This window comes from Sus scrofa, chromosome 6 (assembly GCF_054392235.1).
Source record: "Sus scrofa isolate SSC_HxYL_T2T_F1_AM1 chromosome 6, Sscrofa_HxYL_maternal_Yorkshire_Landrace_v2.0, whole genome shotgun sequence".
In the NCBI taxonomy this organism is placed as follows: Eukaryota; Metazoa; Chordata; class Mammalia; order Artiodactyla; family Suidae; genus Sus; species Sus scrofa.
Window position 1 is genome coordinate 12,790,600 of NC_139388.1, and position 23,907 is coordinate 12,814,506.

At 42.6% G+C, this 23,907-nt stretch overlaps 1 protein-coding gene across 4 annotated transcripts; it reads right to left on the minus strand.

Moving 5' to 3' along the window:
• Window positions 1-13,817: 13,817 nt before the first annotated feature.
• On the minus strand, window positions 13,818-23,774 carry TERF2IP (TERF2 interacting protein). Of its 4 annotated transcripts, none has more exons than XR_014805431.1 (3): window positions 21,694-23,774; window positions 17,637-18,871; window positions 13,818-15,184 (listed from the first exon to the last, which is right to left on the minus strand). XR_014805431.1 is itself a non-coding variant. In XM_003126857.4 (3 exons), the coding sequence occupies exons 1-3, from the start codon at window positions 23,728-23,730 to the stop codon at window positions 14,783-14,785; spliced, it is 1,206 nt and encodes a 401-aa protein (XP_003126905.2). In that variant the 5' UTR covers window positions 23,731-23,774; the 3' UTR covers window positions 13,818-14,782. The 4 variants fall into 4 exon arrangements, 1 of the variants encoding a protein (XP_003126905.2); XM_003126857.4 differs by having other exon boundaries at window positions 17,637-17,761; window positions 23,052-23,774; XR_014805433.1 differs by lacking the exons at window positions 13,818-15,184; window positions 17,637-18,871 and adding an exon at window positions 19,744-20,987.
• Window positions 23,775-23,907: the final 133 nt, after the last annotated feature.

The following is a 23,907-nucleotide window of genomic DNA, read 5'->3' on the forward strand; positions in this document are numbered from 1 at the left end:
TCGAGGTTGCCAGTAAAAGGTACAAACTTTTTTGAATCCTCATCCATAGGAAGAGGACCCTCCAGGATTCCAGTGGTGCTCAGGGAGTAAGATTCTCAGCCCCTTCTAAACACACGGCAAACCTCACCAGGGCTTGGGCTTCAGGAAGAAGAAGATGGCATTCCTGGAACCTGATCCCGGCCTCCTTTCTTCTGATGCAGATCAGAGCAATTTGAAGAACGATGACTAAGGAGGCCATCCTGTCAGGGGCAAAACTAAAGCAAAGGGAAGGAAAAACCACTTGGAAGCCCAAATAGAGGTTGTTTACTTTGTCTTGTGGGCAGTCATCTTCTGTACTCACTTCACTAAGTACAGCGTTGTTTCCAAGCTCCGCACCTGCCTCTGGAAGCACCATGGGCACGAGGCAGTGGACACGTCTGCTGAGTTGTTGTGGAAAAGAGGTATTTTACTGACAAATATTACCTCTTCTCTATAATCACCATATCTGCCATAGCCTGGAAAATCTACAAACCGACCTAACTCAGGCAAAAATAGGTCTCTGAGGGACACATCAGAACTTCTTTCCCTCCTGGCAACATTAAGAAGGCAAACTTGAAATTAGTTTGCTGTGTGGAAAATGAAAGGCTATTTTATTTCCTTCATATAAGTGACCTTTTTCTCTAAGCTCTGAGGGTCTAAATTGGGAACTAGACACTACCTCATTAATAGAGGTATTAATAAGTATCAGTATCCATCATTAATAAAACGAGTAAATGGATTAGGACAAATCCATAATACTGAGTAATCGTCACTTAGAAATACAGTTTTACTTCAACTATTTAAAACACAAAAATGTACAAGGATGCTATAATAGCAATGCCATATAATCACTGAACATAGTCTAATGATACTAATATTTCCACTTTTTAGGGTTTCTTTTGTACATATTTGCTTGTATGTACATGTATATCCATAAAATTCTCTCAATTATGTTAACCTAAAACCCGAGATAACCAATTTCACTCTCAGTCTTCTCCCTTCATTTGAAAAGGTAACTTCTAAAAATAGACTTTGGGGCTTTCCTGTAGTGGCTCAGTGGTTAACGAACCCAACTAGTAACCATGAAGTTGCAGGTTCGATTCCTGGCCTTGCTCAGTGGATTACAGATCCAGCATTGACGTAAGCTGTGGTGTAGGTCACAGATACGGCTCAGATCCTGAGTTGTTATGACTGTGGCGTAGACTGGCGGCTACAGCTTCGATTCAACCCCTAGCCTGGGAACCTCCATATGCCGTGGGTGCGGTCATAAAAAGACAAAAAATTTAAAAATAAAATACATTTAGAAAAAATAAAAATAGACGTTGGCATGAAGGTACAGGTGGATTTCCCTTGGCAATAAACTGTCTTGAAAAAATACCACTTCTTGTTCATTTTATCAACTTGCTATTTTGCCTTATTTGCGTTGTTTACTTTCCACATGAAGGTATTGGAACAAGATCATCACACAAAGCTCTAGTTCTACAAAGATACCAGTTGTGCACAAATACAATTGTGAGGTGGACATCCTATTATCTGGGTGCGTTACACGCAAGGGTTTTCTAGGTAGTTACACACTGAAGCACAAGTGCCAGAATAGTCCAACATCAGTATTTATGATCAAATGACACTCAGCTCAAGGTATTTTCCCCAATATCCTCATTAATCACATAGGGAATTAATACATGCATATAGGCAGGTATCTACCAAAAAAGTTTGATGTATTTAACAGTATGGATGCCATACCTAGTTTGATTTTTAAATCGTTCCCCTAGATGATTCTCATGTGGCCAGAGATGAGAACTTCTAGTATCACCAGTCACTTTCCTACACTCAAATATGTGGACAGAGAAAACAAGCCTAATTATTTGTAAAGGGAAAACTATATATGTGTGTAATTGACTTTTTTTTCCTAGGGCCGTACCCGTGGCATACGCAAGCTCCCAGGCTAGGGGTCAAATTGGAGCTGCAGCTCCTGGCCTGAGCCACAGCCACAGCAACTGGGGATCCAAGCCTCATCTTTGTCCTACACACAGCTCATAGCAACACTGGATCCTTAACCCACTGAGAAAGGCCAGGGATCAAACCCACACCCTCAAGGACACTAGTGGGGTTTGTTACTGCTGAGCCACAATGGGAACTCCTCGACCTCTTCATTTTTATGTACATCTGTATCGCGTGTCTATTGATGTGTAATACTCGTGTAAACACACATCTATCATTCATCTGCACTGCCTCTGCATCTCCCCTCTGTACTCTTGCCTATTCCTATCTCTGTATCTATGCATCTATCTCTAGCGCCTGGAGTGAGCTATAGATAGGATGGCCTCCTCTAGAGAAAAAAGGTAAATTTTCACTTCTGAAGCAAATCCTGGGATTAAGTCTCTAGAGAAAAAGGTAGAGATTATTGCCTCACAAAGGGAGCCAGCCTGACCAGTGAGGCTCCTTAGAAACTCCTGTGAGTCAGATGTATCTTTCAGGAGCTGGATGACCAGACGTCCCATTCTTAAACCATATTAAGGTGATCATGAACGTGCACTGGAGCCAGTGGAGACCTTAAAGTTTGTCATGGTTAAGGCCACCACAGCCTGAAAGTGGGGCTGAGAGCATGGATCTTGCATGGTTTTGATGCAGAGTGGCAAGACCGATAGACCTTGTCTGGTGCCCAAGGCTGAAGCGTCTGATTGCCCCAGGCCAGCAGTGCCTCCACAAAAAGGTTTCTGCCCTCTTTCTTCAAGTCTTTTAGGTCCCAATAAGCTGGTCCTTTAGTTCTCAGGCCTCTTGGGGCCGAAAACCTTTGGACGGCAGGGATCATGGGTGAAGTCATGCACTCACAGGCCAGATCTGGTGTAGGTTGTGTCCACTGTCTGGCACCACTTTGGTAGGGACTTAGCTCTGGAGAAGAAATCAGCATTTATCCTCTAAAGGGGGAATTGGGCAATTAGTCGCTAGGAGCATAGGATATTTTTTAAATTTTAAAACTCACCATTTTTAAATGCAAAATTCAGTAGTTTTAATATATTCACGAGGTTGTACTACCACTACACCACTGCATATTTCCAGAACACATTCATCACTCCAAAAATAAGCCCTAGTCATTAGCAGACATTCCACATTCTCCACATTCTCTTATGCTACTGGCAACCCTAATCTACTTGCTGTCTCAATGGATTTGCCAATTCTGGACATTTCATATAAATGGAATCATATAATATGTGGCCTTTGGGTCTGGCTTCACTTCGCATAATGTTTTCAAGGTTCATCCATATTGTAGCAGGTACCAGTTCTTCATTTCTTTTTACTTTTATGCCTAACCATTCATCAGTTGATTGACACTTGCAGGGCTTCCTTTTTGGGGCTATTATGAATAATGCTGCTATGAACATTCAAGTGTTTGCATAACCATATATTTTTCATGTATCTTGTATATATACTTAGAAGTGCCAGGTCACATGGTAATTCTATGTCTAGTTCCCTGGAACCTCCAAACTCTTTTCTATAATAAATGTTAAAAACCTTGTTTCTGAATTTACAATGAAATGTATTTCCTATTTCTATTCTTTAGCATAAATATTTAGATAAAAATTAAATTGTTTACCAGTGGAAAAGGATACTTTTATGCTTAAAATAGTAACTTTTTCCTAGACAAGGTGTACTTACTTTTAAACGTGATTAAATTCCTACACATAAAGATATTTGAGAGGGAAATTAATTGCTAGTGTCAAACAATTACCCTGCTTATATTAGAGGACTTTTTCTTAGTATGAATTATGTAAATTGCTTAGATTTACTATTTGTATTTCATAATCTCCTTTTAATTTCAAAATTTTCTCTTTTAGTAGTAAATCGGTTTTTTTCCCAATATATTTAATTGGCCTTTTTTTTTTTCATACAAGTTTCACATATTTCACTTAAAGGTATTAACACAAAGAGTCTTCCTTCAAGAATAAACATACTTAAATGAAAATGAAACAGGCTGGGACCTAGGACCCTATGTTGCAGGGGCTGCAGTGCTTACACCTGGACAAACAACTCCTCCAGCAACAAAACACAAAGAAAATGTAAGGTACTAAAAATAACTGCATGCATGGCCTCAGAGGCAATTACGAACAAGATACAAAAAAACTAAAAGACCAACTGCCATTTCTAAAGAGCCAAGAGCAAAAGCAGGGTACTATGTATGCCCCCTACATGCAATATCACCCAAGAGGTAGGCAAACCACCTAGGCCACCCCTCTGGCCCCACCCCTGGCCCCAGGCCTACCCTCACCCTGCAAGAGGAATCAGCTTGCCCCTCCCCTTGGGGAGGACCCAAGCAAGGGAACCTGCTGCTTGTTTTTGCTCCCTTTTGCTGCAGCAGGGGCCCTGAATAAACCCTGCCTGAATTTGTCTGACCTCTTATCAATTTCTATTGATTAAGGAAGGCCAAGAACCCAGGTCAGTAACACAACTATGAGTTGATGGCAGAAAAAAATCATATGGCCTAATTCTTGAAGGAGAATCCAATAAAAGGACATGGGGTGGTCAGTTTTGTCTAAACCACCAGTGTTTAAACTTTTTTTTTTCTTTTTATGGCCACACCTGAGGCATGTGGAAGTTCCTAAGCCAGAGGGTATAGAATAGGAGCTGCAGCTGCTGGCTTACACCAGAGTCACACCACCACCAGATCCTTGACACCACTGAGCGAGGCCAGGGATCGAACATGCATCCTCATGGACAGTGTTGGGTTCTTTAACCCCGTGTTTAGATGTCAGGAGATTACAGTGATCTTTGTGCCAGAACGTTCTTACTTGTCCGGTATCACTATACACAACCCCTTCCCCTAGGGGCAGTGAAATCTCTCCAAAGGCCCCACATCTGAGTTCACAGCTCCAGCTGAGCTCACTGTACCTCAAGAAACAGCCATATGAGTGAGCCATCTGAGTCACCTAGCCCATTTGGGCCCTTAGGTGACTGCAGATCTCATCTCCACTTCCTTGGGCACATAGAAGATCCCAAGTGAGAGCCTCCCAGCTGATCCCTGTGAACTAACAGAACTGTTAGAAATCATAATAGGAGTTCCCATGTGGTTCAGCAGGTTGAGGACCTGGCATTGACACTGCAGTGGCTTAGGTCACTGCTATGATGCATGCTCAATCCCTGGCCCAGGAACTTCCACATGCCACGGTGTGGCCAAAAAAAGAAAAAAAGAAAAAAAAAAAGAAATCATAATAAATTTGTTTTAAGCCGGTAAGTTTTGGGGTTCTGATAACTAAAAGAGTAGTTTTAACTTAAATCATACCGGAGTAACATTTTATATCTTTGTAGGAATACAGAGATAAGGCAGAGATGATGACTAAGCAATGTTACCTAAATATATATTTCTCATACATGAAACCAGATTCTTTCCAGTCTTTAAAAAATCATTACGTGTTTATATGAACAATCTGTACATGCTTATTTTGTTTTAAACTACGTTCCTTGCTTCAGCGCCCTACTTGCTAAAGTGACAAAATTTGAGTTAATGCAGACCCAAAGACTCTGCTCGGTATTACTATGACATTATGAAATCATTTAACTACTTTATTATCTTTCAATTTTAACATACTGTCTTTTCTTGTATATCTAAGTTGTTGCTGATCATTTTGTATGCCTTCAGCTCACATTTGATATACTTTGCTTCCTTCCTACTATCTTGATATCTAGATATCCATGTGCCAGTATCCAAAAAATACAGGGGAGCAGCTAAGGCATCAGGAAAGAAGAGTCTTGAAGAAGGGGCTGTCTTTGGTCAGGCTGTCAGGAAGCAGCTCTGGAGGTGCAGAGTTGTATAAGTAACTTGAGAGGAGGCAGCTTTCAGGAAAAGAGAATGAGAGAGGTGCAATACACCAGGGAGAAAAGCTATGCAAGAAATATAATTCAGCTAAAACTACCCTCATCTAAATTGGGAAAGAAGTTTAGGCATTGTTTCTTTTGGGAGAACTGGGCCTCAATTCCTGGCAGCAGAAGTCAGGACTATAGCGCCTGGCCCAAGAAATCAGGTATGAGTATCAGATTAAGGGCATGCAGGCCTTGTCCCTGGCCAAAAGTGATACCTAGAGAAAATGATGGCCTTTTAACACTTCCCAGAGTCTACAGAGGCTTCACTGTGCCATCGCTTCACCTCCCAATCAGTCTCAGCTGACAAGCCAGGTGCAAGAGGAATCAGAATGGAGGCAGCTGGACAGTCAACTACAAAGCCAAGTACTTGGGTGCAGGGCTTCAGACTGTCCTGATCACCACACAGCTCCCTTCAAAGGGCTGTGGAAACTAAACCAGAGGCTCCCTGGAAGCCACGTGTCAGGGGGAACAGGTTAAGGGTAGGCAGCCAGTGGTTGTACCCATAGTTGTAAGAGGAATAAAAAAAAAATCAAGTACTTGGAGCTCCCATCATGGCACAGCGGAAACAAATCCGACTAGGAACCATGAGGTTGCAGGTATAATCCCTGGCCTCGTTCAGTGAGCTAAGGATCTGCCATTGCTGTGGTTGTGGCGTAGGCCAGCAGCTGTAGCTCTGATTAGACCCCTGGCCAATGAATCTCCATATGCCATAGGTATGGCCCTAAAAAGCAACAGCAACAACAACAGAAATCAAGTACTTGAAATAGATCTGCAATGACCCTAATTCCAAATAAGATCATGTTCTGTGGGGGAAAAAATGTAATTGTAATGTATACATGTAAGGATAACCTGACCCCCTTGCTGTACAGTGGGAAAATAAAATAAAAGATTATGTTCTGAGGTACTGGAAGTTAAAATTTCAACATGAATTTTGGGGGAACACAATTCAACCCACAACAATACTCTCTCAATAACTGCATTAAAGCCTTTTTGTAATTATATCGCTGCACTATTAAGAAAAGATTATTATGACTAATTCAAATTTACTTTGTTCAATAGGTTCTCCTTTAGTTAACTTACTTAGGTAGCAGTTTTTTTCTCCTATAATAATCACTTTACAAGTATCTTCAACAGAAATACAGATTTAATAGGCCTTGCAGGAGGAATGGCTTTCTATGGTTAAGGCAGGTGGGAGTGAGAAAATCAAGGTAGAATATTGACAAAGGATGGACTTCCTATTATCCATCCCTCCAAACTACACCCCACATCTCCTAAGGAGCCCTCCAGGTTGCAACTATTCAAAGATGCTTCTCGGAGTTCTCGCCGCGGCTCAGTGGTTAAGCAACTTAACTAGTATCCATGAGGACGTGGGTTCAATCCCTGTCCTTGCTCAGTGGGTTAAGGATCCGGTGTTGCTGTGAGCTGTGGTGAAGGTCACAGACGATGCTCGGATCCCACACTGCTGTGGCTGTGGTGTAGGCCAGCAGCTACAGCTCCGATTTGACCCCTGGACTGGGAACCTCCAAATGCCTCGAGTACGGTCCTAAAAAGACCAAAAAAAAAAAGCTTCTCACACCTCCACCCCCTCAAGAGAAAACCTCCTCCCACAGAAATGCTCCATATAAAGGCATACAAGAATTTTAATACATTCAGACATTAATATCTCTGTCAAATCCTTAGGACTATCATTGGTGAGGAAAAAACATGAAAACGATCTTGACCAAAAGAGTATTTCATGGAAATCATAATGAACTGAATTCCACCTCACTCCTCCACCCAAACCAGGAATCATAAACTAAGGGATATTATTATCATTTACTATTAAATTAAGAACTGAACAGGGCTTAGCTACTAAAAAAATCTCAACTGTCCCAGTCACATAAATCTCTTAAAATAGCTGTCGACAAGCAGGACTTGGCAGAGATGATGATAGATATTAATATTTTCATTAATAACACTAGAAACTTATATTAAAAATTTCATAGGTTCTTTAGTTATCCTTGCACAGAAACCTTGTGAAATCTATGCCAAGAAGTGCATTATCATCAGATTTATCTATAAATCAAAATCTTAATCAGAGAAATATACCTTATTAAATATTTCAACCAACACATAAGCCTATCAATATTGCTCCCTGAATAAACGGATTTTTTTTTTAATTCAAAAGCATTTTAACTTATGGGCCTCTCACTAAAATCCTTCTAAGTAAAATGAAACGTCAAAATAAATTAAAAAAAAGAAGTCTCATGGGTTAAGAATCCAACTGCAGCAGCTTGGGTCACTGCAGAGGTGCAGGTTCGATCCCCAGACAATCAGTGGGTTAGAGGATCTGCTGTTGTCGCAGCTGTGGCTCAGATTCAACCCCTGGCCCAGGAACTTCCATATGCTGTGGATGCAGCCATAAAATAAAATAAAAAATTAAAGTAAGGGTTTTTATTGTTCTTCTATTGTCCTTAACATTACTATGAAATCTTAAACAACTATCCTATTGTTATTAAAGAAATACAACTCAAAGTAACATATTTGGCTGTCCTCTGTCACAGAAATCTCTCTACATAATGATAGCTCCTGAGAAAGAGTATCTCTACATATTATCATTATTAGTATCAGGGTGTTATTGTAAAAATAAATCTCTGAACATATTAATTGACTGTACCTTTCACCAAAACTATAAATATATGCTAAGAATAAAAAAAGGTAAGTGGATACTATTATTTTAATGTTATTCCTATAGCAACCATCACTAATTTATTTGATTTAAAAGGTGAAAAACCCCTATGGTCATTGGGGGATTAAAAAAGTCAAAAACCACTTTAATCCTTTGTCCATTTTATAGAAACATCTCTGAAAGAAATATATCTTGCAAGGTTGAACTTCAAATAAATTGGAGCTATTGTTTTATTTCCATCAATAAACTATTTTTTTGACAGTATTAAATGTCCATAACCAGCATTCCCATTCACAGAAAATCCCCCTTGACAAGAACCAAAAACTTTTTTTTTCCCCAAAGCCACACCTGTGGCATGTGCAAGCTCCCAGGCTAGGGGTCAAATCGGAGCTCCAGCTGCTGGCCTACACCACAGCCACAGCAAGTACAGGATTCGAGCCGCATCTACGACCTATACCACAGCTCATGGCAACACCAGATCCTTAACCCACGGAGCAAGGCCAGGGATCTAACTCACGTCCTCATGGATACTAGTCAGGTTCCCTAACTGCTGAGCCACAAAAGGAACTCCAAGAACCACAAACATTTTAAATAGATTTGGCTTTACTACTACCATATTTATTGTTACTAAGAGGAAGAGACACAACTAATGAAGGTTCCTGGCCACCAGGCAGCGTGAACACCCTGTAGCTTTACCACAAGGAGAGAATGATCGCTTCTGGAAAAAGAAACACTGAGCATCTGGGAGGCACCAGACCCTATAGGTGAAAAGTCGGACCTGCTGGCCCCTCACAAAGGACCTGTTAAAGTAGACTCCACATTCAGGAGGTGGGGGCAGATCAACGGAGGAGAGGCACGGATTCAGCATGACCCTACAGACTGAAAAGAGCACTTCCGGTGGGCTCACAGAAGGAGGGGGAAAATGTAAAAATAAGGACAGAGAAAAGGCTGGACTGTGGAGAAAGGATTTACCATTAACTATGAAGACCCTATAAAAATCAAGGCATTTATAATTGTACCAGGCAGCCAACGAAGGACAAAAACTGATAATCTATTTTATTTCTTTAACCACAATATGTATATGTGTGGCTATGTACATATACATATTTAGATATGAGCCCAAGACATATAGTCTGTAAGTTCACGAGGGTTTAAATGTTAAGAAGTAAGTATATCCACAGTTCATCTGACCCTCCCTGGTCCCCCCGGCCTAAATAACCAGGCTTGTTTACCCAATGAAGCAGAGACATAATCTCAAGAACAGGGCATGAAGTGTCATGAGAGAGACATGAGCATCTTTCCCCAGATTTAAGGCCAGGACTATTCAGGAGTCCATCCCAGGCAACTTGCTCCTTTAAAAAGTCCATTTGCGGAGTTCCCATCATGGCTCAGTGGTTAACGAATCCAACTAGGAACCATGGGGTTGCAGGTTTGATCCCTGGCCTTGCTCAGTAGGTTAAGGATCCGGCGTTGCTGTGAGCTGTGGTGTAGGTCACAGACAAGGCTCAGATCCCGCGTTGCTGTGGGTGTGGCTTAGGCCGGTGGCTGCAGCTCCGATTAGACCCCTAGCCTGGGAACCTCCATATGCCGCGGGAGCGGCCCAAGAAATGCCAAAAAGACCAAAAAAAAAAAAAAAAAAAGTCCATTTGCTATATTGCTTTGCTAGGACTGCCGTAAAAAAACATCAGGTTAGGTGGCCTAAACAAGAAAACGTTTATTTTCTCACCGTTCTAGAGGCTGAAGTCCACAATCAGAGTGTCTACAGGTTTTATTTCTTCCAAGGCGTCTCTGCTATGCCGATAGCCATCGTCTTCCTGGATCCTCACATGGCCTTTCTTCTGCGTGCATGCCCCCGGTGTGCCTCTTAGTGTATTCAGATTTCTTCTTCTTGAGTTTTATTTTCTTAGATTCAAGTGCACAGGCTCTGGCTTAGGTTTTGGTTTACAAGGCAACCAAAAGCACTAGAGCTACTCCAGTTTAATGGGCTCCTTGGTTAACTATTTTAACACCTGTAAAAATCTAAAGTTTCCACTGTTTGCTTTAAAAATGTTAGAAAATAGGACTTCCCATTGTGGCTCAGTGGAAACGAACCTGACTAGCATCCATGAAGATTCAGGTTCTATCACTGGCCCTGCTCAGTGGGTTAAGGATCTGGTACTGCTGAGAGCTGTGGTGTAGGTTGCAGACATGGCTTGGATCTGGCATTGCTACAGCTGTGGTGTAGGCAGGCAGCTGTAGCTCTGATTCAACTCCTAGCCTAAGAACTCCATATGCCACAGGTGTGGTCCTAAAAAGCAAAAAAAAGGAGTTCCCGTCATGACTCAGCAGAAATGAATCTGACTAGCAGCCATGAGGAGGCAGGTTCAATCCCTGGCCTCGCTCAGTGGGTTAAAGATTGAGCATTGCTGTGAGCTGTGGTGTAGGTGGCAGACGCGGCTCAGATCTGGCATTGCTGTGGCTGTGGTGTAGGCTGTCTGCAACAGCTCTGATTCAGCCCCTAGCCTGCTGCAGGTGCGGCCCTAAAAAGACAAAAATAAATAAATAAACAAAAAAATAAAACACATCATCCTTTCTCCAACTGCTTCCTTTCCTTTCCTGCTTTATTAAAAAATAATAAAAAAATAAAAAGAAAATAATTTGACTTACTTAAATCTGTATTGTAGACTATAGCTATTATTAAATACACAAGCCATGGGGCATAAGAGTCATTAGCAAGCTTCTCTGCAGAGCCCAGATGAGCTCTTCAAATCTCTGGTCACAAATTTATAATTTTAAGTCCTAGGCAGACCAAGGTAGCTGGATGATCAGCTCGGAAAACCCCCTGATATATCTTCAGAAAGGTCCCAGAACTAGTAAACTAGCAAAACTGATAGCAGCAGGTAGAAAATCAAAAGAATGAACTGGAAAGCCTTTCTTATTAACAGCTACAACTATACCGAAAGCCGCAGAACCTGAAAGACCAGAAAGATATATTGAGTGAACTTCAAAGTATTACTATTGACAAAGAAGCATTAATGGCATTTGATATAAGAAAACATGCTCAAGCAGCAAACTAAAAATCCTAAAAATTATAGGGGAGATGAGACAACAAAGAACTCAAGTCTGGATTGATGATAAGGATGGTAATATTTGACTCCTGGGTAGAACATTTTTGCTCCTGAAGAAGGTAACTAGGATTTATCTGTACATTAAGTTCTCAGAAGATCCTAAACTCCCTTCTACTTGGGTATTCACCTCCCCTTTCAGGCCACATTCCCACGGAATGATATAGAACCTACTGCCCAAGCAGGATGGACCTTGATTAATCCAAGTCAATTTCATTTACCACACTTAGAGATGGAGTTAGGAAGGGGCATGTGCCATAATTCTGGCCAATGTTATGTCTATGAGGGACTTTTGAGAAAGGCTGCCCACCACAAGAGGAGACACTTAAGGAACACTTCTTCTGCTACTGGAGCCATAACAGCCACCTTTCAACCACAGGGGGAGCAGCTGACATGACAAACCAAGGATGGCAGAGTGAAAAAACTTGCTACCTCAGGATTTCTCATTATATATGTAAGATATAAATCACCTTATAGATTAAGGCGATAGAGCTAGGTTTTCTAAGTTGCATGCAATGATATGTACCTTATCGATACAGCCAGGTGGACATATAACTCAGCAAAGAGAATTAGTCCCAAAGCAAGAACGAATCAGAACAATTCAAAGAGCAGCTTAAAGTTCTAAAACTCAAGTGCACCCACTTAAATGGAATAGGGAACAGAGGAAAACAACACCAGAAACATAGACCACTGCTGCAGAAAAAGAGAAAATAGAATGTTTCTGCTATTAATGAAGCTGTAGAGGTTATGTGAGGCGTAGAAAATTTCAAAAGCTGGAGGGAGTAACGGGGAGCCAGGAGGGAACAGTGAAGAAGGCCCAGAACTCAAGAGGTGAAATGATGTCTCCCGGATCATAAGCTGAAAAGCAAAGCAAGACTCATGAAGTTGAGGAAAGAACACCCGAAGAACAAGAAGCTGGCAGCTCAAGGCAGATGTATCTCGACTTCAAGACTTGAAAAGCTGGTCTTTGGAGCAGGTGCAGCCATAGCTCAATGCTATTACCCATTAAGATCCAATTCATTTTCTGTGCTTATACTTGTGCTCCTGAAAATACTTCTGATAATTTGTTTCCCCACATACATCCCAGCCCAAGGGATGAAGTGACCAAAGAAATTACAAAACCAGATACTTCAAAATCACTGCTTTATAATGAGCACCGCAGGCTGATGTGTGTTTTGGTTTAAGCATGTCTTTTGGGAGTCTGGGTATAATAAAACAGACCCTTTTGCACATGACTGAGAAAACTGCAGTTTCTAGCTCTGTAAGGCCAACTTTACTAAGATACAGACAAGCTAGATGACATTTCCATTCCACACCGAAAGCAATGATTTTCATCCTAGGGTCACAAAGAACACATTTTACAGAAATATCCATCACCCAGCCCTTCCCAGTCCCCACTTGAGAATCATTACTATAGTGAGCTAGTTACTACTCGGTGTGTGTTGTATCCTTCCAACCTGCGAAGGAGGGAGAGGTTAAATGCTCTGATGTAAGCTGGGTTCTCACAGAAGCAGACTCTAAGGACAGAACGTGAGTGTAACTGATGATTCCAGAACGCACTACTAGGGAAATGGGGGTGTGAAATAAGAGAAGGAAGCCTATGTAGGGGCATTGATACCACTGTGGGCAATGCTTTCTTCTAAAGGTGGCCACTGAAAGATGGCATGGAAACCACTGCCCACTCAAGGGGTAACTCAAATAATCAGCCGTCACTTCTCTGGTCAGCAAAGAAGCTGAGTATGCATCCTCAGATGCCCATTTGCCATTAGCTGAAAGCTGCTCCGAGGGGGATTAACTCCACAAACTTCAAGCAGAGAGAACCTCAGGTGGGTACTTGCAGTAGGACTTCTGTTGGAGGCATGTGCTGGAATGGTGAGTGTTTGGGGGATCTGGGGTGGGCACTGATACCTTCTGTTACACACCTGATGGTTCCTTATTGGCTTCTCTCCCCTTTGGCTCTCAGCAGTTCACCTTGTTATGCCACCTTTCACAGTCCTTGACACGGATCGTCTCTGTGCTCCATCCAGAAGAAATAGCTTCCTTCTAACGGCCTACTAGTTCTAAAATCCTTTATTGATTTTAATTACCAAAAGCCAAAAACGTTAGTTCCTTTACAGTTTTATATCTAAAAGGTTTTGTGAATACATTCAAAGAAAACACTTTGTGAAGACTCATATACAAAGTTCTATTTATTTTTAATAATGAAAGCAACACAACAAAGAGGAATTAATCCTCTAATTTTTAAATCTAACACAGTTCTTAGCACACAACTATCCTCAATAAATAAAATCACATAACTGGTAACCAAGTAAGACTTTTCTCGAGACTCTATAGAGTTTTTGTGTATGTTTTAAACAGAACAGGACAATAGGTAAAGAAACACATGCTAGAGACTGAACTGACACAGACTCAAAGAAAAGAACAGCCAAGGAACAGGATCACCAAATATTAACATGGCAAAAGGAATATGGGATTTTCAAAGGAGTCTATAGAAATCAGAGCTCACCGGGGAATGCAAGGTTTTGGGACAGTCCATGTTCAAGGCCTTGTGATTAAATCACTCCACATTTCTAGCTTTGGGGGGGGCACACCCACAGTATGTGGAAGTTCCCAGGCCAGGTATCAAATTCATGTCACAGCTGGGACCCAAGCCACTACAGTGACAACACCGGATCCTTCAGCCACTGCACCACAAGAGAACTCCGTTCACATTTCCAGATTGATCTGGATTCTGTAACCATCTAGAGGAGCTTCTGCCAAAGGACATAAGGCTCTTTATTCACTGTCTGAAAAGACCCATCGGATTTTCCTCCTCTGACTGTCACTAGCTCCTGCCACCAATATAGATAGCAGGGATTTCATTCCAGAAAAGGATTACTACTACGTAGACCAACCTCTCTCTGGTTTTCCTTTCATAAACACACTGCCAGGAACAGTTCTAAATAAATCTAATTTCTTTTATTTTTATCCTCCTACGCAACTCTACTTGGCTACAAAATCTAGGACTCATAGAGCAACAGCAGCATTGGTCAAAAGATAAGTGTCGGCTCCAATGTAAAAATCTCTGAAGTTCAACAGTCACAAATTTTAACACCTTATCCATCAAATCTTTCTTCTTCTCTCATTATCTTGCCAATTATTTCTTTCGAAATTCAATCCTCCGAGCTACATTCTGAGCACCAAATTTTTTGACCAATGCATCTCGGGTACCCTCGTCATCTTTTTGCAAATCTAAGTCATCCTGTCGGGACCAAATGGGATATCCATCAGCCCTCTGCCCAGACTCTAAAAAGGAGGAAGTAGCCTCCAGCTCACCACTATTTTTTAGGAAGGCCTGTGTAACTGTTGACAGATCCAAGTTAAACTTTTCCATTAACTGCCGGATGATCTTAATGGCAGCTCCCACCTCTGGTGCAGAAACTTTTTCTTCTTCTTCTTCTTCCTCCTCATCAGGCTGTGTTTCTGAGTCTTCCTCAGGTGTGGGTGGATCATCATCACACATTGTTATGTGTATTTCAAAATCAGGGCTCTCGTCCACCTAAAGAAAGTGATGAATATGACCAGTTCCTAATTACCAAGTCACAAACTCTCACTCTTGCAACATCTGGTCACTCCTAACTACCACCTTCTTGCACTTTTCATCCCGATCACAATGGACTTCCTTCAGTTCCCCTAATGTGCTATATTCCTCCTTACCTTTATCCATGCTGGATATCTGTGTACCTGTATGAATATGTATATACATGTATGTATCTGATATGGCAAGGGGGGGCATTGAAGAGGTATACATGTACTGTATGTACATGTATGTAAAATTAAATATGGTATTCCAACAGACTAGAAGCTACATTGATTATGAAAATGTATGCAGACAAAAAAAAAAAAAAAAAAAAAAAATGGGGTTCCCATCGTGGTGCAGTGGTTAACGAATCCGACTAGGAACCATGAGGTTGCGGGTTCGGTCCCTGCCCTTGCTCAGTGGGTTAACGATCCGGCATTGCCATGAGCTGTAGTATAGGTTGCAGACGCAGCTCGGATTCCACATTGCTGTGGCTCTGGCATAGGCAGGTGGCTACAGCTCCAATTCGACCCCTAGCCTGGGAATCTCCATATGTCGCAGCAGAGGCACAAGAAATGGCAAAAAGACAAAAAAAAAAAAAAGAAAAGAAAATGTATGCATGTGCATACACATACGTATATGTGTGTACACATGTACACATCAGATTATTTGTTGTTGCTATTTTCGGCTGCGTCCACAGCATGCAGAAGTTCTCAGGCCAGGGATCAAACCCGTGCCACAGCTGTAACCAGAGAGCAGGAATAACACCAGATCCTTAACCCACTGAGCCATGCAGGAAACTCCATCATTGGGTTATTTGTTTAAAATATGACTTCACTCTCAGACCATAAGCTCCACAGGGCAGGAATTCTATCTATTTTGCTCACCACTACATGCTCAATGCTCACCAACGCCTTCCTGTATGACTATATTACGCCCTCCACACTACACAACATTTAGGCACATTATGAAGCATGTTATGTGAGAAGAGACCTATGTAGGCCATGTTTGAGGGTTGTTGAGAGTTCTTCAAAGTTTATAAAAAAAATGAACCAACTTTAAATTAAATGAACTTTCGGAGTTCCTGTTGTGGCTCAGTAGTAACAAACCCAACTAGTGTCCATGAGGACATGTGTTCAACCTCTGACCTTTCTCACTGGGTTAAGGATCCAGCATTGCTGTGAGCTGCGGTGCAGGGTGCAGACGTGGCTCAGATCGGGCATTGCTGTGGCTGTGGTGTAGGCCAGCAGCTACAGCTCTGATTCGACCCCTAGCCTGGGAACTTCCACATGCCATGGGTGCAACCCTAAAAAAGACAAAAGTAAATGAATAAAAAATTTTTTTAACTAAATGAACTTTCAACTATTTTTCTGTTTTAGACTGAGGTCTAACCATTTTTCTTGGTGTTAGTAAGAAAAGTTAATTTACAAGATCCTTCTTCTTAGGGAAGTTATGCACAAATTACAGTGTTTTTTTATTACTCATTCTTTTATGGTTATCTTTCTCTATAACTATGATTAAATATGAGATACCAACAAAGTATTAGAAATTAAGTGAATATGGAAGAGCTAAAAAATTCAATAAAGTTTTAAGTATACAAAGACCTGAAATCGCTTGATAAATTATTATTATTACTATTATTATTTTGCCACAACCATGGCATATGGAAGTTCCCAGGCCAGGGATCGAATCCAAGTTATAGCTGCAACCTATGCCGCAGCTTTAGCAACACAGGATCCTTAACCCGCTGTACGAGGCCAGGGATCAAACCTGCACTGTCAAAGAGACAATGCTTGATGATTAACAGGAACTCCAAATTCTTTTAAAAATTACTTTTACCTGAGAAGCATAAAAACATTTTTAAAAGTTAAATACATAATCTTGACTGGAAAAATTACACTGAGATCAAAGTACTCAAAATGAGGTGCCTTATACTGTTTAAAAATAATTCTCCCAGGAGTTCCCATTGTGGTGTAGCCAAAAATGAATCCAACTAGGAACCCTGAAGTTGCGGGTTTGATCCCCGGCCTCACTCAGCAGGTTAAGGATCCGGTGTTGCCGTGGGCTGTGGTGCAGGTTGCAGATGTCATTTGGATCTGGCATGGCTGTGACTGTGGTGTAGGCTGGCAGCTGTAGCTCCGATTGGACCCCTAGCAGCCTGGGAACCTCCATATGCCACCGGTGCGGCCCTAAAAAGACAAATGACAAAAAAAGAAACAAAAAAAATCTCCCCAATCTTTTGTCCTACCAAAAACTAAAAGGTACAAGCCTGGAAGCTACATCAGTCCCACTTTCCATTTTCCTCCTCCGTCGTGAACTTCTTTCTCACCTTTCTAGGCCTTAAGTGTGTAAAAAGCACAGATGGGATGACTTATTTCAAAGGAGGACAATGGATTATGAAAAACATATGAGTTAAATCTAGACAACATACCACAATCTCCTCAAACTCCCGGGTAGCTTCTACAAGCATCTTTTTGACCGCTTCTTCATTCTCTTTAATCTCTTCCTTCACAAATTCTTCCTCAGGCAAGTCTGGAGTCCTCTTATTCTGTGGTTCTATTAAAGAGAACACCACCAGATTAGAATTAAGATTCTTTTACAATAACCAAAAACATAGTCAACGCTCAGTGAACTCTGGGCCAGGGTGAACCTGCAATTTTTTCCTATAAGCAGACACTGTTTTTGATCAGAAGGGTAAGAAAAACATAAGACATGCATGTTCAACAATTTCTACTCTTGGAATTCCCGTCATGGCTCAGCAGAAACAAATCTGACTAGCATCCATGAGGACAAAGGTTCGATCCCTGGCCTCATCAACGTGGCTCAGATCTGGCCTTGCTGTGGTGTAGTCCAGCAGCTGCAGCTCCAATTCAACACCTAGCCTGGGAACCTCCATACGCCGAGAGTGCAGTCCTAAGAAGCAAAAAAACAAAAAAAACAAAAAAAAAACATAAACAAACAAGAAAATGTCTACTCTTTTGAAAAATTACACTAAAAAATGGTGGCAATTTTCCTAGGTTCTGATATGTAAAATAAAAACTCAAGCCTAATTCATCTTTTGCTTTGTATTGATAGATTTTGCACATTAACAAAATTAGGCCATAAATTGGGTTCTCTGGGAAGCAAATTCTGAGATGTAGATTAAGATGTAAGGTGTTGATTAGGGATTGTTCCTGGAGAAATTCCTGCTGAAGAGAAGAAAGCAGAAATTGGCAGAGAAGTGAAGCTATGGAAGAGTTCTAACAAGGCCTCAACTGAAACCATGGAAAAGTGTGGAGCTAGGGAGCCCCTTCAGAGTTGACCAATTTGGGACAAGGGAGCCAAAATGTCATAACCCCAAAGAATCAGTCTTTGGGTGCCAGCCTAAGACAAAAGGGCCTTGGGTGAGACCCGGCTCAAGACAGCTGGGGTGGAGGGGGGGCTACCACAATATACCATCTACAAAAAGGAGGGCCTCCTAAAGTTAAACATCCTATTTCCCTTTTACTCTTTGTTCTCTGAGGATTTAGCTCTGCTCTTTTCCACTTAACAAAAACTGACTACCAACAGGCCACCAGCCTATGCCAGAGCCACAGCAACGCAGGATCCGAGCCGCATCTGCAACCTACACCACAGCTCACAGCAACGCCGGATCGTTAACCCACTGAGCAAGGGCAGGGACCGAACCTGCAACCTCATGGTTCCGAGTCGGATTCGTTAACCACTGCACCACGACGGGAACTCCCACAACAGAGTTTTTTTTTTTTTTATATGAACTGTTCTGTATCCTGATTTTGGTGATGGCCTTTCCTTTTTTTTTTTAGGGCTGCATCCACGGCATATGGAAGTTCCCAAGCCAGGAGTTGAACTGGAGCTGCAGGTGTTCATCTACACCACAGCCACATAGGATACAAGCCGTGTCTGTGACCCACACCACAGTTCTTAACCCACTGAGCAAGACCAGGAATCAAACCCGCAGCCTCACGATTACTAGTCGGATTCGTTACTGCTGAGCCACAGTGGGACCTCCCACTGCTGATGGTTATATAAATCTACATGTGTTAAAACATTTAAGTGGAAAAGGGGATGGCAGCTCCTCAAAATACTAAACATATAAATATCATATGATCCAGCAATCTCACTTCTGAGAATATACAACCCCCACAATGAAAGCAGGGTCTCACATAGATACTAGTACACCCAAACCATATGAGCATTACTCACAATAGACAAGATGCGGGAACAACATTGTTCATCAACAGAAAAATGAATAAACAAAATGTGGTATTAGAATATTATCCAATCTTAAAAAGGAATGAAATTCTCACACATGCTACAACATAGATGTGCCTTGAAAACATGAGCTTAAGTGAAATAAGCCAGACACAAAAGGACAAACAGCATTAGGATTTCACTTATACAAAGTACAGAGAGATCAAATTCATAAAGACAAAGCAGAATCATGGCAACCAGAGGCTAGAGAAGGGAAGAATGCAGACTCGTGTTTAATGGGTACAAGTTTCAGTTTTGGAGGACAAAAACATTCAAGAGATGGATGGTGGTGATGACTGCATCACAATGTGAATGCATTTATTGCTACTGAAATGAACACTTAAAAATGGCTAAAATTGTATATTTTACAATAAAATTTTTTTCTAATTTTTAAAATATGTAATCATGTATCAAAATAAGTCAATTTTATTTTATGTACGCTTAAAACAAAAGCCTTTTCTTTTAGAGATATAGGCTAAAATAGATAAAATGGGATGATGCCTGGCACTGGTTTCTAAATAACCCCAGAAGCCAGGATGAAAGGTACAGACGAAAAAGTTGGCCACAACTATAATCAGGTGAAGCTGGGTTATGGGTACCCGCAATATAGTTCATTCTACTACTTTTGGAAATGTTTGAAATTTTCTATAATAAAAAGTGGAAACAACACATGGCTCACATAATGAAACATGCAACGAACAAGAATGAGACAAACAATGAACAAACACACAAAAGCTTCAAGATCTGTTAAAAAAAGAAAGCAAACTGCAGGAAGAACTGCTGTCTAGTGCGGTGTTATGGTGAGCAAAAAGGACGAAGGTAGGAGACCATACAAAAACTGTGGTTGTCTCTGGAGAAGAAGCAAGGAGAGAGGCATGGAGCAGGGAGACTTTTCACTACTGTATTCTTTTACACTTAAGAGTATATTGGGGAGTTCCCATTGTGGTGCAGTGGTTAAGGAATCCGACTAGGAACCGTGAGGTTGCGGGTTCGATCCCTGGCCTCGCTCAGTGGGTTAAGGATTCGGTGTTGCCGTTAGCTGTGGTCTAAGTCGCAGATGCGGCGCGGATCTGGCATTGCTATGGCTGTGGCTTAGGTCGGCGGCTACAGCTCTGATTAGACTCCTAACCTGGGAACTTCCATATGCCGTGAGTGCAGCCCAAGAAGAGACCCCAAATAAATAAATAAATAAATAAAGTTCTTCATGTTAAAAAAAAACGAGTATTATCTGTATGATAAATCCCTAGAAGCAATACACGGTTTAGGTTTACGGGGAACATGTGGTTTTTTTGTTTGTTTGTTTGTTTGTTTTTTGTCTTTTGTCTTTTTGTCTGTTGTTGTTGTTGTTGCTATTTCTTGGGCCGCTCCCGCGGCATATGGAGGTTCCCAGGCTAGGGGTTGAATCGGAGCTGTAGCCACTGGCCTACGCCAGAGCCACAGCAACGCGGGATCTGAGCCGTGTCTGCGACCTACACCACAGCTCACGGCAACGCCGGATCATTAACCCACTGAGCAAGGGCAGGGACCGAACCTGCAACCTCATGGTTCCTAGTCGGATTCGTTAACCACTGCGCCACGACAGGAACTCCGAACATGTGTTTTAAATGTTGTCAGATTGTGTCAAAATTTCCTCCATTGAAACTGTACTGTTTTCCTTCTATTAACAATGTAGGGGTGTACTTGTTTTCATATACATATCATTAACTCTGAATGTTACTCATTTTGTTAATTTTTCAGTCTAATAGATGTGACATTGCCTTGCTCTGATTTACTTTTCTATAAAACACCACCACACACATTTACGTTTCCATGGGTCAGAAGTCCAGACAGTCTGTGTACTGGTCCTCTGCTCAGGGTCTAACTTCCTTTAATTTAAACAACATCTCTGCATTTGTTTAGTAGCCGTTTATTTATTTCCTCTTCTAACTTTCTGTTTCATTTCCTTTGCCCACTTTTCTACCAGTTTTTCTTTTACTTACTATCTTCTCCAAGCTCTTTGGACATTAAGGAAACGAACTCTGTTTCAATGTACTGGTACTATTTTTCCAGTTTGCTCTCTGACTTTATCATGAGAAGCTATAAATTTAAAATAATCAAATACATAAAAGTTTTTTCTTAGTCTTCCTGGTTTCAGGACCACCTACACGCTACTATTAAAAAGGAGTTCCCTTCATGGCTCAGTGGTTAATGAACTAGACTAGGATCCATGAAGATGCAGGTTCGATCCCTGGCCTCACTCAGCGGGTTAAGGACCCAGTTTTACCATAAGCTATGCTGTAGGTCACAGAGGCAGCTCGGTCCCATGTTGCCGTGGCTGTGGTGTAGGCCAACAGCTGCAGCTCCAGTTTGACGCTCAGCCTGGGAACCTCCATATGCCACAGATGCTACCCTAAAAAGACAAAAAAAAAAAAAGAAAGAATTCAGCTTACTTAGTCCCAAGTTCTGACTGGTCTACTAGACATCTCCATACTACTAATTTAAAAATCAGGGCCCTACATGATCTCCTTTACACATAGCCTGTCCGCTCTCCTAGAATTCTCTCTCTTGTTTTATTCCATCCCAGCCACACTGGTCTCTTGTTGCTACAAGTACACACCTCAGGGCCTTTGCAGTTACCATTCTCTAAGCCTGGAACACCCCGTCTTCAGATAATCACCTGGCTAGCTCTTTCATTTCCTTTGGTCTGTGCTTAAGTATCAGTTTAAAATAGGTAACTTCCTTTCCCACGTTGCAGAAAACGACCTCCTCTTCAGCCCTTACTCAGATTTATTTTTCTCTATAGCACTCACTAAACTAGCATTTTAAGCAGGGAGTTTTAGTGTTTCTATCCCAGCAAGATAAGTGTCTCAAGCTCAAATATCTGTTGAATGAATTTCAAATGTCACTTTTACCGAAACCAAAACAAGAGGAACAGTTTTTACCTCCCCAGACCTCACCTGTGATGCAACAGCCACATAAGAATAGGGAAGTGGGGAAGAAGTATGCCTCTTTGAACAAAAGGGTCAGGTTCAACTGTCAATATCCCTTATATCAGAAGTGAAGCATCTGACCAGCTTTGCTGTATCCTAACCACACCTGAGTCCCAACATTCAACTCAACTGCCTTAGAAACTCACCTCACCTGAGCGAAACTAAAAAACCATTTCCAATTGCTGAGAACCTTCTATGTGAATATGCATCTGTTTCAGCCAAGACATTACAATAAACTGGTCTGGCAGGGCTTATGCTGAATTTCCTTAAACACTGGAGAATTGTTTTTAAAAAGGAGTCTGTGAAATCTCTCTGAAAAGATACCCAAGAAGGTGGTTCCCCAGTGCCTCGCGGGGTGGGGGGTGGGGGCGGGGGAGAGTATCTAATGGGCAGGAAAAGGGGGAGAATTTTCCATATACTCTTTTTGTACCTTTGTAATAGCGAACCCCGTCAATATCCCACCTATTGGAAAAGTGAATTCAAGATCAGAAAATGGTGTTAGTTTTACCCGGATGTCACAGGGGGGCGGGGCGGGGGATGCTACCAAAGACACAACATGGTCGCCCCTCGGGACAGGAACGACGCCCCCGCCCCCACGCCGCGCAGGTGCCAGCGACAGGCCTCACCCCCGCTATCAGCAGCCTCGGGGTCTTGCTCAGCTTTCCGCTTGAGTTTCTGCGAGGAAGGGCTCACGGGGGCCTCCCCCAGCAGGTACTTATGCTCCTGGCCCCGTAGGCGCTTGAGGTAGCGGTCCTTCAGGGACTGCCACGAATGCTGGGTGAGCGAGCTCTTCTCCATCGCTTTCCACAAGGCATTGCCGGTGACCGAGCTGGGCGAGCGGGCATGTTCCTTCACGTAGGTCAAGATGGCCACGTCGTCCGCGTCCGTGAAGCCGATCCGCCCCGCGTGCGGCTGCGGCTCGGACTCCGCGGCGGCGGCGCCGCCTCCGGCCTGCCCCCCGGGCTTCGTCTCTGGGGCCTGGTCGTCCGCCGGAGTCGGGCCCAGCCGGTAGGCCTCCAGCTCGAGCTTCTCGTTGCGCTCCACGCAGTCCAGGATGTACTGCGTGGAGATGAAGTCGCCCGAGGCCTCGGCCGCCGCCTCCCCGGGCTGGGCCAGAAGCACGGCCCCCGGCTCCTGCACCCGGCACAGGGTGCCGCCGCCGTGCAGGATGAGCGTCGACAGCCGGCGCTTAGCCGGACTGGGACGCACGTAGAAGGACATGGAGCTGCCATCCTCCCTCAGGAAAAGAGTCGACGAATGGGTAGGCCCATTGGGGTCTTTGCCCAAATCCATTGCCTCCGCCATAGCGAACGCGCAGCGGAAGAGCTGCCCCCTAACGAGCGTCTGGCGCACGGAGCCCCACTGCCTGAGGTAACGTACCAGACGCCGCGGCTGCTGGCCCCAAATGCGCCTGCGCGACAGCTGCGCGTTAACAGTGTGCGCCCCTTTCCCCGGAAGAGGCGGGACTTCCGAGCGTGACCT